The sequence below is a fragment of the Onychomys torridus genome, chromosome 12 (assembly GCF_903995425.1).
Source record: "Onychomys torridus chromosome 12, mOncTor1.1, whole genome shotgun sequence".
In the NCBI taxonomy this organism is placed as follows: Eukaryota; Metazoa; Chordata; class Mammalia; order Rodentia; family Cricetidae; genus Onychomys; species Onychomys torridus.
This window is the reverse complement of record NC_050454.1, coordinates 64,743,204-64,759,874: the sequence shown is the minus strand read 5'-3', so window position 1 is coordinate 64,759,874 and position 16,671 is coordinate 64,743,204. Positions and strand designations below refer to the sequence as shown.

General features: G+C 42.7%; 1 protein-coding gene across 1 annotated transcript in view; it reads right to left on the bottom strand.

The window, feature by feature from the left end:
* Window positions 1-9,378: 9,378 nt before the first annotated feature.
* Window positions 9,379-16,671, bottom strand: part of Map3k7cl (MAP3K7 C-terminal like) — a 39,169-nt gene continuing 31,876 nt past the window's right edge. Inside the window, exon 5 of the mRNA XM_036203903.1 lies at window positions 9,379-10,461. Within this exon, the coding sequence (XP_036059796.1) occupies window positions 10,281-10,461 (181 nt within the window). The 3' untranslated portion in view covers window positions 9,379-10,280. The remainder of the gene's footprint in view (window positions 10,462-16,671) is intronic.

Here is a 16,671-nt window from a genome sequence, read left to right as displayed (position 1 = left end):
CAAATTTGAAGCAAGCTTTAATTAAATGATGGCCATGCCAGGCGGCAGTGATGCACGCCTTTAATCCCAGCACTTGGGAGGCAGAGCCAGGTGAATCTCTGTGGGTTTGAGAGTCCAGCCTGGTCTACAAAGTGAGATCCAGGACAGGCTCCAAAACAACACAGAGAAACCCTGTCTCAAAAAAACAAAAAACAAAAAATTAAATGCTGGCCAGGAGGATGGGCTCTGGCCAGGAAATGTCCACGGGTCACCTTTTGCAGAGGCTTAAAAAAGGCAAAACCACAAGGTATTTCCCATTAGGTCCAATCAGGGGCAAGCATATATCCTGACATAGTTCCTGCCTGCATACCTCCCACCTACATCCAATCAAGGGCAAGCGTACATCCTGACATAAGTACCACCCTTCAGTATTTGATCAAGCACATCTGGTGCAGATGAGTCAAACACAGGACAAACAGGAACTTATTCTTAACTGTTTTAACCGAAAACAGAACTCTTAACCTTCATACCAGTTATATTTTCCTGTTTGATTTCATAGTACACCAGCCAGTTAAAATTGGCTTTCAAATGAAAAGTAAGATCTTAAAGTAGAGATTTATCCCGGGCAAGACTGGGGACATAATTATACGAAAGGCATTAGCTATTGTCAATGTGAATCCTGGGATTTTGTTTTCACTGAATAGGCTGTGTTTTCTCTGCCAACCCCGCCACTGATCACCCCAAGAGCTGCTTACCTTCTTCATTCAGACTTGTGTGTGTAACAATGCTTAGTACTAAAGGCTGTCACAGGATCAAAAGTGACAAGTCTGAGCATCCTGACTTTTTGTTTGTTTTGGTTTGCTTTTTGCAAGTGTCTCCCTCCCCTGGTGATACTCCTGACTCGGCCTCCTGACCAGCCTCAATGGTGCTGGGATTCAAATGGGCACTGCTGGCTGCAGCTGGCTCGTGTTGTGGTTCCTTGCCACTGAAGATGGTGGGTCCACTTCTTGGAGTTGGTCTGTGCTCGAGATTCACCATGGCCTCTGCAAATCTCTCCTTTACCTTGCTCAGTACCCGGCAGAGAAACTGCTTGGGTTTAACAACCAGGCTCCTGGTCGGGCTTGGCCAATGGGAACGACCCGGAGAAGATTTCAAAGGGCAGAAGTGAGACAGATGTTCATCTTCTCCTTTTCTCTTTGCAAACCCCTGATAAGCTGTGACTCTGCTCCACCCAAGGTCACGTTCTGGAGGCCGGGAGCCTCGCCCATAGACACGGCTCAAGCACAGCCTCATGAAGCTTCCTCCTTTGTTCGCCCTTGAAGGCCAAGAAGCTTTCCCTGCACAGCCCTTCTGAGCTCCCTGACTCTACGCCCTGTTCTTTAAACAGTCCTTCCCTGGGGTTGTCCTGGATCACCGCTCTGTGACTGTATTTCTCCCCCTCTCAGGACCCCGACTTTCCTGATGTGACAGATGCACAGCTGCGATTCCCAGTCTCAACCGCAATCCTAAATCGCTCCTGGTGTTGGCTGAAAGTCACACACACGGGGTTCCAGCACCTCCATAACCATGAAGAAGGCTTCCCCCTCCCCACCATTTCTGAATGAATCAGAGACCAACAAAAGCCCTTTCCATTGCATAAGCTTAATGTCAAATGTTGTTATGATGCTGGCCAGTGTTATCACCAGCATCCTCAATACTACATTTAGATTGAATGGTTGGTATCGCCTTGGCAGTGGGGACCAGTGTTTTTGTATTGGGTTTTTTGTTTGTTTGTTTGTTTTTTGGTATTTTGAGACAGGGTTTCTCTGTGTAGTTTTGCACCTTTCCTGGAACTCACTTGGTAGCCCACGCTGGCCTTAAACTCACAGAGATCCGCCTGGCTCTGCCTCCCGAGTGCTGGGAATAAAGGCGTGCGCCACCACTGCCCGGCTGGGGACCAGTGTTTTTAAGTGAACTCAGTGAGCATCTCCACAGAGAAGGAGAATACTTGCCTGTGGACCGCATGACAGGCTGGAGGCAAGGATCAGGGCAGGAGGGTGAGCCTTGTCTCATGCCTGGGGTCTGAGATCAGACCAGCAAAAATTCAGTGACCCTTGTCGGAACTCAGAAAGCCCAGAAAGCCCTGAGGTGTGGTTGTGAAGCTGTCCACAGAACACTTAGACATGAGGCAATTTACATGAAAAAACTGAGATGAACAAACGAAGAAGCCATTGGAAAACTCTCCCCTTACCCCCCCACTCTCCCCCAAAACCAGCTATTTTTAAATAATCAAATCACCGTAGTATCTGTGGCATTTGCAAAATTGCTGGGACTGTGAGTCATATCCGTATTTACAGGAATGATGTGGAAAGACAGCTAGTTCAGCAATCATCCATTTATGAGATGTGAACAGCAATTAAGGTGCTGGGGGTGGGAAGAAGATGGAGGGGAAGGTGAGGGTATTTCACATGCAATTGTACCTCGTCCCAATCCCTTTATCTTTCCCTTCTCAGGACTCTGACCCAAGAGAAGAGCCACTACCCAGACATGTGTGGTGCAGTCACCGGCCATCCTGGAATTTTGTCTCTGCTACAGAAATCTTGGTTCCTCTTAAGATACCCTGACTCAGTCACATATGCTTAGAATGTCATTCCTGATCCTCTTTGCCCATAGCACCTGGTGAAAGTTCGTGAAAGTCCGACTCTTGAGGGAAAAACTCTGTGTTCCAGGGTGCGTGACTCAGGTGATCACCTCGTGGCACAATCAGAGCCTCACTCAGGAAACAGCCCTCATAAAAGTGACCTCTTATCTGCCTACCTTCTGAGCTGCTGGAGCAGGACATGCTTGAGAGACCTGAACACAGTGTTTCCAACCTCTCACAGCAACACTCTCCTCTTCCCCAAGAAGAGAACTTGCTTATGCCAAATAAAAGTGCATATTCCCACTTCGTAAGAACAGAGGTTGGAACAGGGAGGGGTTCAGAGCCACTGAGGAACAATGCTGCCAGCACTGGGGTGTCTCCTTAGCCCAGGCAGGCTTGAATTCACTGACCCAGGCTGACCTCCAACTCACCTCCACCTTTGCTTCAAAGACAGCAAAGATGACAGCTCGCTCGCTCTCTCTCTCTCTCTCTCTCTCTCTCTCTCTCTCTCTCTGTGTGTGTGTGTGTGTGTGTGTGTGTGTGTGTGTGTGTGTGTGTGCGCGCGCATGCGCGCGCGCAAGCCTGGAATCCCCAAATTTGGGAAAGTGAGGCAGGAGATTTTATGAACAGCAGGATTATGGATATCTCCACATGTAGCATGCTCATGGAAAAAACAGAAAGTCAAGACTCTCTGTTCTGCTAGGCAATGGGGTGTTGCTAAAGGCCCGTCTATTCTCTAACAAGTGTACTCATTAACTGATTTTACAAACTGTACATCAGTTCCATCTTCTGTCTGTCATCCATCCCTCCATCTATCCACCAGAATATATATAGCACAAAAAGTTCTACACAGCCTTCTCAGTAACCTAAAGTGAGGTCAACTATCAAAGAAAACCCTTAAAAGTCCACTCTCCTAGCAGTAACTATGATGTTACCCTTGTAACAACACACTTAAAATTCTTGCACAGTGCCACTTTGACCAAAACAAAAAACAAACAAATCTCATATATAAAATGTGGTTTGGTCAAATCTACCCCCCATTCCCTCCCCTCCAGTTCTTCCTTTCCCTCCCAACTTCCAACAAGCAAACAAACAAAGCAAGGAGTCCATTCAGGGCTGCCTGTGTGCACACGGTGTGGAACCATCTACTGGAGCCTGGATGGCCTCTTGGGGACACATCTCTGGAGAAAACTGACTTCCCTTTAGCAGCCATCTGTTACCAATGGCTTCTCAGGCCACTTGACTTAATGCAATCCTCTAGTTCTTGACTTAATTCTTATCTATGCTGGCCTACCACCAGCTCTTTAAAGTAGTGCGGGGCCTGTGCATGGATGTGGGGTTTTTTGGTTTGGGTTTGCTTTGTTTTGTTGCGGTCTAGAGCTTCTCCACCTGCCTTCTCTGCCTCCATAACTCTTACTCATCCATCAGATCTTATCTCATTACTCATTACCAAAGCATCAAAGATTCCTCATCTCATCCCAACTCCCTTTTTATATGCACTCATAAACGATATCTTTTTCCTGTTTGGCTCTCATCCCATTTGGCATATTCCTTATCTTTTACCGATTAAACGATCACCCCAAAATTTAGTGGCTTAAAGCAACAAGTATTTACTGTCTCAAAATTCCCAGGAACTAGGAGCTGGAAGCAGCTTGCCAGGGTTGTGCTGGCTCAGTCTTTGATGAGCTTCTGGCAGCCTGTAGACACCTGAATTCCTGCCTAGGGCTGGAGGCTCTGCCTGGCTCAATTATTTGGCCATTTGTCAAGGACATCAGTTCTAACCCCTGGGCCTCCCCACTCTCAGCCTGACTCCCCACAGCCCAGCAGCATGCTCACCCGGGAGAAAGGACAAAGATGGGGAGGCCACACCAATGCCTTCTGTGTTGTGTCTTCCATTCTGGCCCCTCCCTACAGACACACTTAAAAACACATTCTAAATCAGACTCATACTATCGGGGAGAAGAATTGCTTTCCACTTTTTGAGGGAATTTTTTAGAAATATTGTGAACTGCCCCACATGATTACTTAAGTGAACATGTATCTTCCTTCCTAGACTAAGAATTTCTTGGGAATAGGACCCCCTACACACACCACTCCCACTATTCTCTGCCCAAAGCCTGAAAGTACATATGATGGGAAGGACAGAGAGATGGGGGTATGTGGGAAGGACATGAAGGGGAGTGGAAGTAATATCTATGTAAATGAATCCTAGATCTAGAGAATGTTGTATACACTATGAAACTTTAATTTTCTAGTTTGAGTAAACAAGCATAAATATAGCCACTTGGTAGGGACATATGCAAATGGCATGGTGCATCCAATATGGCAGATATAATTTCTATGCATGTAGCATGAAGTACAAGGGGACTCGAAGGGGGAGGGTGTCTAAAGGAGAGAGACAGCAAAAGAAAGTTACAGGAGAAGACAGAACACACATTTTCTCTTAATTACAGAATCTAGATTTAGTTGTGTATACTCACAGCTACATAGTAAGTGTATATGTGGAGGTATTGTGTTTCATGACATGAAACACAAGAGGGGTTATTTGGAGTAGGAAGGGGGCCAGCCAGCCACAGGAGAGCAGGGTAGGGAAGTAAATATGAGCAGAGTACAATAAATGCTTTATCTAGTTCATAGGAAAATATCATAATAAACTCAGTATTTTGTGTTTAATTTAAAATTATTTCAAAGATGTCTCTGTTGTGCAATATATAGCATAACGAACTTGTAAAACTTCTCCAAGAACTAGATTACACCCTGTACTTAAAGACACAATGTAGAACACCAGGTATTATAGCCAGAAGTTTCTCAGTCCCTCCTGGAACTGCAGTCCCACAGCCGCTTATAAAATAATTACACAGAGGCTTCTATTAATTACAAACTGTATGGCCTATGGCTTCAGCTTCTTGCTAGCTAGCTCTTACATCTTAAATTAACCCATTCCTATTTGTCTATATGTTGCCAAATGGCCATGGGGTTACCTGTCTGCTGACACCTTGTTGCTCCTCGGGCAGCAGCTGGCCTCTCTCCACTCTGCCCTTCTTCTCTCTGTCTCTCTGCTTGGATTTCCCACCTGTCTGTAAGCTTTCTTGCCATAGGCCCAAACAGCTTTATTTATTAGCCAATGGGAGTGACACATATTCACAGCATACAGAAAGACATCCCACAGCAAGGTATAATGGCACACACCTCTAATCCCACCTCTAAGGATGCAGAAACAGGCAGATCTTCATGAATTAAAGGCTAGCCTGATCTTCATAGTAAATTCCAGGCCAGTCAGAGTCTCATAGTAAGACCATGTCTCAAAAATAAACAAACAAAAAACATAGAGTCTGATAGAGAGAGGCCACTGAATCTTGCTCTTCTTCTTCTAGGTTTAAATCACTATGCCATCTATGTGGATTCCACTTCTGGTGTATTTCCCATCCCTCCCATTTATTGATACATTTCCATGGCTACCTTTGCATATTCCTATGAGCCTCCACCAATTTCTTCTTGTAACTCTCTCTGTGTCTCTCTCTCTGTCTGTCTGTCTGTCTGTCTTTCTCTCTGTCTCTGTCTGTCTCTGTCTGTCTCTCTCTCTCTCTCTCTCTCTCTCTCTCTCTCTCTCTCTCTCTCTCTCTCTCTCTCTCTTGCTCTCTCCCTTCAGGACAATCAATTCACTACAACCGGACTAGTTAGCTGTAATTCTTTACACCATTACTCTTGCAGTCTCTTTTGCTTCTGTATTTGTTAATTGTGTAATAGATCTAGGGGGTGAATCACATTTGGATTTCAAGTCCATTCTGTTCCTCGTTTGTACTGAATTGATAATATACCCAAGCCCTCTGTGACTTAGAGAAACAGGCTCTGCCAGTTCCAATAGATATGGCCGCTAGCCATATTTGATTACATTCTTTTCATGTCTGCAAATACTAAATGGCCCACAAATAGCAGATCTGTTAGTAGAGCAATTGTAAAATATAAAATGAGATTTTCATCATTCTTTAATTCTAGCTCTAAGGCAAGCACCTTCACACTATTACTAATAAGGCCTTTGTGTTGATTTTTAACATTCTGTAATATTAACAATATTGCTATATTGGAATTCTTTCATTCTATTTTTCCTTTTTGTGTTGCTGGAGATTGGCCCTAGGGTCTCACTCAGTGCCTGGCAAGTGCTATACCATGGCTTTCTAATGAGAAGATGGCAAATTCTCAGTGAACTGTAGTAGATAGATAATATGCGGTGGTAAGTAAGGCTTGTGGGAAGTTGTCAAATGAATGGCAAATTCTGCCTTTAGGCTTCTCAGATTTGCAATAAAGTAGATGATATTTCATGTTTTAATAAACTGGAATCTACTGAAAATACATACACTCAGGGCAAAGTTTTCTTCTGAGGAACAAATATGTATATTTTGGAAACATTGGATAAAGGTTCTCATTGAGACTAGCAGGGCTACAGGTGTTATTCATACAGTGATTCTGGGCCATAGCCTCAGTGACATCCTGTGGTGGTTTGAATAGGAATGCCCCTCATAGATTGCAATGCTTGGTCATTAGGGAGTCACACTACTTGACAGAGATTAGGAAGTGTGGCCTTGCTGGAGGAAGTGTGTCACTAGGGGTAGGCTTTGAGGTCTCAAATGCTGAAGCCAGGCCCAGTCTCTCTATCTTCCTGAACCTGCCAATCTGGATGAAGAACTCTCAGCTCCTCTCCAGAATTATGTCTGCCTGCATGCCACCACACTTCCCACCATGATGACTGTGGACTAATCCTCTGAACTTTGAGCCAGCCTCAATGAAATGCTTTTCTTTTCTAAGAGTTGCTGTGGTCATGCTGTCTCTTCACTGCACTAGAACACAACCCAACAGTTTTTTTTAAATATGTTTATTTATTAAAATTTTTTTCATTTTATATAGCAACCCCAGTTCCCCCTCCCTCCCCTTCTCCCGCCTCCTCACCTCCCTCCCACTCTACCCCTATCCACTCCTCAGAGTGGGTAAGGCCTCCCATGGTAGTCAACAAAGTCTGGCATACCAAGTTGAAGGAGAGCCTAGCCCCTCCCCATTGTGTCAAGGCTGAGCAAGGTGTCCCCGCCACAGGGAAATCCAAAAAGCCAGTTCATGCTCCTGGGATAAGTCCTGGTCCTGCTACCAGGGACCCCACAAACAGATCAAGCCACACAACCGTCACCCACATTCAGCGGGTCTAGTTCAGTCCCATGCAGGTTCCCGAGCTGTCAGTCCAGAGTCAGTGAGCCCCAACTAGCACTTTTTTGAATGCTGAATGCCATTTGTTGAAGGAGGGAGGAGGTCTTAAATACAGGCTTACAGCACAATGGGAGAACCCCGGAGGGCAGAGGTTTGCTTCTGATTTTTTTTTTTTGAGCTGAGGATCGAACCCTGGGCAAGCACTCTACCACTGAGCTAAATCCCCAAACCCACTTCTGATGTTTTACAATCTTGCATCTAAGCTGTTAACACCCAATATGCTGACATCCCAACAGTTTTACCTCCTCTAATCCTCATCCTGCCAGAGTGGGGACTTGGGAACTATTTCCCTGTCCCTCATCCTCTGCATGAGGTCACAACTGCTTGCATTCTACAATGCATGCAGCGACTAAGATCAAACCCAGTGTTTGAAGCTTAGTGAGTGGCTCTACTGCTAACACTCTGTGAGCCCTAGACTGTGGAAGTTTGGTGAGCAAGATCTCTTTCCTGTTAGTACGTCTACGCTTCACAGTTACTGCAAAACAAACAATGAAAATGGGGTCTAGTCACAATCACAGGGGCTTTGTTTTGTTTTGTTTGTTTGTTTTTGCTTTGGGTCAAATACTAAAGCAACAAAAGGTGTTCAGACTTCACAGTGATTATGACCTGCAGAAAAGCTTCATCTCTGTTAAGAGGGAGCCTCACAGCCTCTGAACCACATATGAAGGAGCCTCTGGCTACCCATTCTGTGCCCAAGATCCCCAGTGATTGGTTCACCATGAAGGAACATTGCTCTTTGTCCTGTTGACATACCACTGAATGGGATAACTCTTTTTAGGGAAGGCTGCCCTGAGTGTGGTATCATTCTTGGGCCCTGGCCTCCACACCGGTACTGTCCTCTACCCTAACTGTGGCAACCAAAGAAAAGGGCCAGCACGATGGCTCAGCAGGTGATTGCTGTCAAGCCTGAGGACCTAGGTTCAATCCCAAAGATGTACAAGGTAGAAAAAGAGAAGTGACCCAAAAGTTGTCCTCTGACAATCACATGGGCTGGATAGCACACACATATGCACACTCACACACATGTGCATGCACATAAACACACAAATAAATAAGTATGTTTTTAAAAGGAAAGAAATGTCTCTAGACACTGTCAAATATCCCCTAGGGGACCATCATGCCTGATTGGGAACCACTATCAACATCTACGGTCAACTTAGTATCTCATAGTCAGTATTAGTGCTCCGAGTATTTTAGTGCCCTGTAGTCAATGTTAGTGCTCCAAGTATTTTAGTACCCCATGGTCAGTATTAGTGCTCTGAGTATTTTAGTACCTCAGTCAGTATTGGTGCTCTGAGTATCTTGGTACCTCATGGACAGTACTAGTGCTCTGAGTATTTTAATGCCTCGTGGCCAGTGTTAGTGCTCTGAGTATTTTAGATGCGAACCTAATTGCTTCCCTGGAAAAGGACTTCACTTCTTTTTCAGCACGTGCTGCTGAGTATAAATTCTAACCAGGGCAACTCCTGGCACAAAGGGCTTAAGAATGAAGCAAGACTCGGAGCTGCACTTTTGATCCATGTTTAATGAAAAAGAGGTCATGAGAATATAAACAGACACAGAACAGAGATGGAATTCACGAGCATGTTCCTGTCAGTTACTACTGACCTAGCACATTTCCAGAAACCCCAAAGACTGCAACAGGGATGTCATTCCACTGATCTTCCACAGACACAGACCAGGGAGTGTCTGAACGGTCTCTTCCCACTTTCCCCAGGCCCAGATCCCCAAGACACACACAGCCAAGGAAAATGTAGCCACTGGGTGTTGACGCGGAGTGAAGGAAGCGCAGCCTTGAGTCTTTATTACACAGCAAGTCAGCACGGGCCAGTGAGCTTTGGGCATGGACACAATGTCTACTAATATCTTCATGAGAAAGCACTTCGGCTATGCAATCGTTGATTCTTAGTACAATCAATCACTGAAGAATTACATCTGACTCTACCAACTTCATCTATGTGGAAAGAAATTTCTATGTTTTATAGTTGAGCAGCATTGAAATATGGAAAGTCATAAAAATTTTAAATGCACAGCTGTGAAACTACAGTGAACATCCTACTGGCTTGTTTTATGACTTATGATTTTCCGTGGAACTACTCAATATTCTACTTCTACTATTTTTTACTTTAATGTGTAGTATGATCATATCTTTCTAACTAAGAAATATATATATAAATCTTTGGAAAAGAACTCTGATCTCTGAAGATATATACTGGTGATAGCTTTGCATTAATGACCTTGCTCAAAATAAAATATCCCTCTCTCAAGCTGGAAGCAAGGTAGCACTAAACTCATTCTAGACATTTGCCATGTGGGTAATAAAGAGAAGCAATAGATTTTGCTCTCTGTCCCTTGAAGATACAAATTTTGCTGGCCAGCGCATAACAGCCAGCAACCTTGTATGCTCACATTTCATCATTGGCTAGAGTTAGGAGGACCCTTGCCTCTTCTGATACTGGATTCTGAGTTTTTCCAGTTGTTCTACACACTGAGACTGGGCCATCTTCAGCGTCCGATTCTCCTCCGTCAGAGCCTCAAATTCCCGAACCAGCTGCGCAGCATCCAGCTTCTGCTTTTCTGCCTGGTCCAGCTTGGCAATGAGCTCCTTCCTGAAATGCAGGGCACAGGGCAAGAAGCACAGGCTTCACTGCAGACATATCCAGAATCCACACTCATACTCTTCACCTCTTGGGGCTTACCCTTCTGGCTGCCGATGGCATACCTTGATCTTCCCCTTCTTTTCTCCCTCTTCCCTTTAAGTATCTTTATTTTTTTATTAGTTTACAAAGCAACAGGTTTCCTTTCACATGGGATTTTCACCTTCCTCACCCTCATCTCCCACCTTCTGTCCCCCACTGTAGCCTTTGGCCCCCAGGTCCCACTTCCACTCTCTTCTATCGTCTTCTCCACACTTCCCTTAAAGCCTTTTCTTGCACCCTCAGGGACCACTTTCCAGGTTCCTGGCCTTATTGCATTTATGTTCTCCTGGATGTGTGTATTTAACAATAAGAAGTTAGGACCCACATGCACTGTCTGTCTTCTGAACCTGGCTTATCTTGCTTGCTATGTTTTCCGGTTCCAGCCATTTTCCTAAAACTTTCATAATTTCACTTTTTCTTTACAACGGATTAAAGTCCGTGTGTAGATGAACCACACTTTCACTGTCGTTTGCCTGTCTGTCTATGACATCTAGGCTGGACCTTTTTCCTTGCTGTTGTAAAAAGAGCCGTGATCAACGTGGATAGGCAAGTGTCTCTAAAGCAAGATGTAGAGCCCTTTGGGTGTATGCCCAGGAGAGGTAACTGGGTCATAGGCTAGTTCTATTTTTAGCATTTTGAAAAGCCTCTCACTAGTTTCTATGGTGGTTGTAGTAGTTTACACTCACATCAACCTGGATGAGATAGAGTCTCATGCTACAGACCTAAGTTGGCCTGGAACTCACTACGTAGCCCAAGGTGACCTTAAATGTGCCACAATCCTCCTGCCTCAGCTTTCCAAGTGCTGGAATTATAGTTGTGAACTACAGTACCTACCTATTGGTCTTCTTTTTTATTTTAATTTATACAAAATCGTAAGTTTTTGCCACAATCCTCCTGCCTCAGCTTTCCAAGTGCTGGAATTATAGTTGTGAACTACAGTGCCTACATATTGGTCTTCTTTTTTATTTTAATTTATTCAAAATCATAAGTTTTAAAATCTTTTACTTAGCACCTCCATTAGATACATCCAATATGCTAAACATATTCCAAAGACCCATAAGCCTTTCAATCATCCAAACCAGTGATCTTTCAAACTATTTATTATTTGTGTGTGTGTGTGTGTGTGTGTGTGTGTGTGTGTGTGTGTGTGTGTAGATGCGCATGTGCTGTAGTCTGCAGTAGAATCAGCTCTCTCCTTCCACTATGGGTTCTGGGGATCCAACTCTGATGGTCTAGCTTGTGTGGCAAGTGCTTTTACCCTGCTAAGTCATATCACTGGCCTGTGATCTTGTTGTGGAATATTTGCTTAAATATACAAAGATGTGTTGCATTTGTTTAACTATGTAAAGATGTCTTGCATTTGTTTATGTTGTGGAATATTTGTTTAACTATGTAAAGATGTATTTCATTTATTTAATTATATAAAGATGTGTTGCTATCTTATCTTGCCAGCCTAAAGCACTTGATTGGTCTAATAAAAAGCCAACTGGCCAATAGCAAGGGAGGAGGTATAGGCAGAACTTCTGAGCAGGGGGGAGTAAGGAGGAGGAGGAATTTAGGTTTGTGGAGGAAAGAAAAGGAGACACCAGGAGCTAGACAGACAGACAGACACAGAGGAAGCAGGAAAGTAGGACATATACAATAAAAGAAAGGTGAAAAGCCTTGAGGCAAAACATACATGAGTAGAAACAGATTAAATTAAGTTAAAAGGGCTAGTGGGACAAGCCTAAGCTAAGGTCCAGCATTCATAATTAATAATAAGTCTCTGTGTCTTTATTTGGGAGCTTGTTGGTAGCCCAAAGAAAATGCCAGCTCCATGATTTTTTGTTGTTGTTGTTGTTAAGCACAACAATGGAGTGTTGAATGCTTAAAAGACAAAACAGCAATATATTTCTGTTTCTGAGAAAGCAGATATCAAAGTTAAAAAAAAAAGGGCAACACACTATTGAAATTATTACTTTAGAAAGGAATAAAAAGACCATCAGTTACTAATGCAGCACACACTAAGGCCCCTCCTACTGTCTTGTGGAAAAAGCTACTTTGTCTCTTACTGGATCTTTGTCCTTGTAACTCAGTGCTTAGTTTCCTCTGTTTTAAATATCTCAGTTTAACAAATCTTCATCAGGGGTCGGGCTGGAGTTCAGTGACAAAGCACTCACCAGCCATGCTCAAGGCCCAGGGTTTGATCCTGAGGATATTACTGCCCATGTCTTTCTCTAGTCCTCACACATACTCAGTAGACCCTTAATACCCATCAGGCATTGGATCCAGAACCCTCATGGATTTGCTGATGCTCAAATAAAATAGCATAATATTTTTATGTAACCTGCACATGTCCTTCTGCATATTTAACTCTAGATAATTTATAATGCCTAATACCACATGCATGCTACATTAAAAAAAAATTTTAAATACTGTTCTGTAGTGTTTCAAAAATGAGACAAGAAACACACCCTAGCTGCACAGCATCCTGATGTTGATTGGATCATGGATGTAGACCCCTGCACGGGAAGGGCCACATTCCTGAAAGTCTTCCCTTTTTCTTTCTTTCTTTCTTTTCTTTTTTTTTTTTTTTTTTGTTTTTTGTTTTTTGAGACAAGCTTTCTCAGTGTAGCTTTGCGCCTTTCCTGGAACTCACTCTGTAGACCAGGCTGGCCTCGAACTCAGAGAGATCTGCTTGCCTCTGCCTCCCGAGTGCTGGGATTAAAGGTGTGTGCCACCACCACCGGCTTCTTTTTCTTCTTACACTGACCTGATACTATATAAGATAAACAGAAGAATGGAAAGAATATATTCCTAAGAAAGAATAATATTGATATTCATATTGGAAATAAGTCCAGGGCTACTAGAGCGAAAACCTTTTTTGATCCCAAACTCTATCTGAAATGTTCCAGTAATCAATAAATAGCAAATGGCATGGCTGTCCTGTTCATTTGTATCTCCTAAGACATTGGAAGTATTTAAGACTATTAGTTAAAAATTAGATATGATAGATGCATGCCTGTAATCTTGGCCCTTGGCAGCCTGAGGCAGGAACTGGTGGTCAGCCTAGTTTATATAGAGAGAGACCCTATCTTAAGAACTAAGAAGTAAAAAATACTACTAGTTAAAACACACGCACATTTAAAAAAAAAAACAATTTTGGACACAAATCCAGACTATTTCCATATATTCATTCATGAATTATATGTGTTTGTTTATTCTGTATATTACAAAGCATATCATAAATATGGATATGTAATGAGGTAACATGGGATGCTAGAACCAGTGGGTGAAAGGAAATCTGGAGGAACAATATATTCACACACTCTCAATGTGTACTCCCAGAAAATCTTATGAACTGCAAAGTGGAGAACACTGGGTGACTGATTCACCTAAATCAACAGCACTGTCATCACTACTAAGGAGACAGGCGCCATGTGCCCTGTGAGGAACATGCATTACATCTGTGCTCTTGCCTACCCAATGCAAAGTGCACATGCTACAGCTAAACATGAGGAACATTCGGCAATACAAGAAACAATATCCCTCATCGCTCAGGAAGAGCAAAGCACATTTAGGGAAACTTTTAATAGTAAATCTAGTAAAAGACACATGAGCATTTTTAACACTTCCTTTGGAGTTTTCTGTACTTTTGAAACCATCAAAATGACCTCTGAAGGAGCAAAAGTTAAATCAAATAGAAATTCTAGTATTTTCTTCCCATGCCAAATAGTGATTCAATTTGGTATTGGCTGAGCAAAACCAAGCATCGTAAAAGAAGGACCCAGCAGGACTGAAGGGGAGGGTGTGGGGCACACGGGCATGTATACTAAGTTCTTGGGCTCCAGCTGATCTCTGGATCTTCTAAGATGTTTAAAATAGAACAGGCTCCCAATAAATACTTGACAAATGAATAATTGAAGGGAAAAAAAAGTACTTTGGGGAAAGATCATTTATATCTTGAAAGAAAGGAAGCCTAACTCAAAGTGTTCCATTTAATTAAAAAAGCCACACAGCTAATAAGAAAAGGCAGAAATCAAGGCTGTCCTGACTAAATGCTTAGTGCTCTGTGTCCCTGAGCACAGTTAAAGCAGAAAATGCCGATAATTAAATATTGATTAGTAAAAGTTCTCTTGTAACAATCTTAAAGAAATTAATGAGAAAAAAAACTACATGGGGTTGCAAAAGAGAACTGTGGCGAATCCTTCACCCATCAAGTCATCCCTGGTGTGCCTGGCGTACCCCCCCCTTTAAATTACCTACATCACATAAACCATTTAGGTCTAAATAGAGTTCTGCTTTCACTGCCTGGTCTGGGGTGTAGTACCAGATCTCCCGGTGGCGTCTTCTTGACTCCTTGTTTGACTTCAGTTATCCCCTGATGCCATCTGTCTGTCCTTTGTTTTGATTTTATAGTTGACCGACCACAGAATCACCAACTTTATAACTGCAAGGAATGGTTGAGACCATCTCCTCCCATCTCTCTGCACTGGAGAATGTCAATAATAATTTCTTCTTTACTACAATCAAGAAGCCTCGGCCAATAGGTTTCTGAATTAGCCTCATGTAAGTAATTACATTGATAGCCAATAAAAACTGCCAAGATGTCTTCTGTCTCCTGTTTGGGACTTATTTACTTAGACATATTTATGTTCATCCATTAGCAAGTTGTGAGTAAGCCTCAGCACACCAAGCTACTGAGACTATTTTATAAACGGATGATTCCAAGAAGAACTCATTATTTATAATGAGGTAAAATATGGTCCCAACTTTGATTTTTTTTTCAGGCTACCATGTCTATCACTCATACAATGTCATATGATGTGGGAGGGAGGGCCGTAGCTATAGGAATCTTACTTTTATGATAAGAACCAATAGTATAACAGTCTACGTTGATGTACCTCAGCAGTCTGAAGGATCTACTTTAGGATCTACCACAAATCATCAGATGTCCCCATCCTAAGCCACATACCTGGAAAAGTTTTACTTGCAAAAAAAGAGAGAGAGTGAAATAAATGTGTTAGTAAAGAAAAGATTAAAAATATATGGAAATTAATTTCAAAATGGAGGAAATTCTTTAGGTTCCAAGAAGTTTATTCACTGATGGTACATTTTTTTTTTTTATCTAGAAGAATCACAACTGGGGCTGGAGAGATGACTCAGCCATTAAAGCTTAGGCTCACAACCAAATGTACAAGAGTGGAAAGACCACTATCATGGTCCTCAGTGCTTGCAAAATTAACGAAGAATTTATATTGAGAAAAGGTTAAAATTCTAGACAGTTCGGCTCTGATGAGCAAATAGGGTAAACTTTATTTTTAAAAAAAATTCAAATCCTTGAGCTGGTGGTGCTTGTATGTTCAGAAGCCCATATTTATATGGGAGTGAAAAAGCAGATGCTGCAAGATGATTGGAGGATTGAAGAGCTTACCTTCCTTTTTTTTTTTTATGATGGAGAGATAACAAATCGTGTTGAATTGAGGCTTCCAAAACTCAATATGAAAATGGTGCTAAAGGCTCATGAATAATAAATTCATACATGTATTAAGATATGAGGAGGCAGAAGGGTGGCCAAAGGACAGCACTGTACCATTGCGGGGGAGGGAGGGACGGGTGCACTGAGTCTAAACAAGGGTTTGTTTAATTGTAGTATGATTGACTATTAGACCTGAAGAGTCTTCCCTAGACCATGGCGTTACAGGAGGCTTAGCATCATCCTTGGCTTTCACTCACTAGATGCTAAATACAACTTCCTCACTTCCTGGTCATGAAATCAGACATTTCTCTAGGTATTAGCCAGGTCCTGGGTTGGAGATGGGGGAGGAGAGTGCCCTTGTGAGAAACATTGCTTTAAGTAAAAAAAGCTGCAGGACTCAGTCTATCAGTCACCCTGAGATGATCCTGGGGTGGGGAATAAAGTAGAAAGGAAGATGTCTCCTTGTTCTGCTCCTCTGGTGATTGCATTGGCTCTGCCTCCTTGGGAAAGGTAATAACTTAAAGATATATTCATTAAGGGTTTATAAACGTCATGTCCCTTTTAACAAGGTCTCAGGAAGAGGATGAGGAAATGAAATTCTAGTCAAGAAACTGGACAGCATCAGGTTAGATAGTATTAGAGAACCAATCATTTAAAGAAAA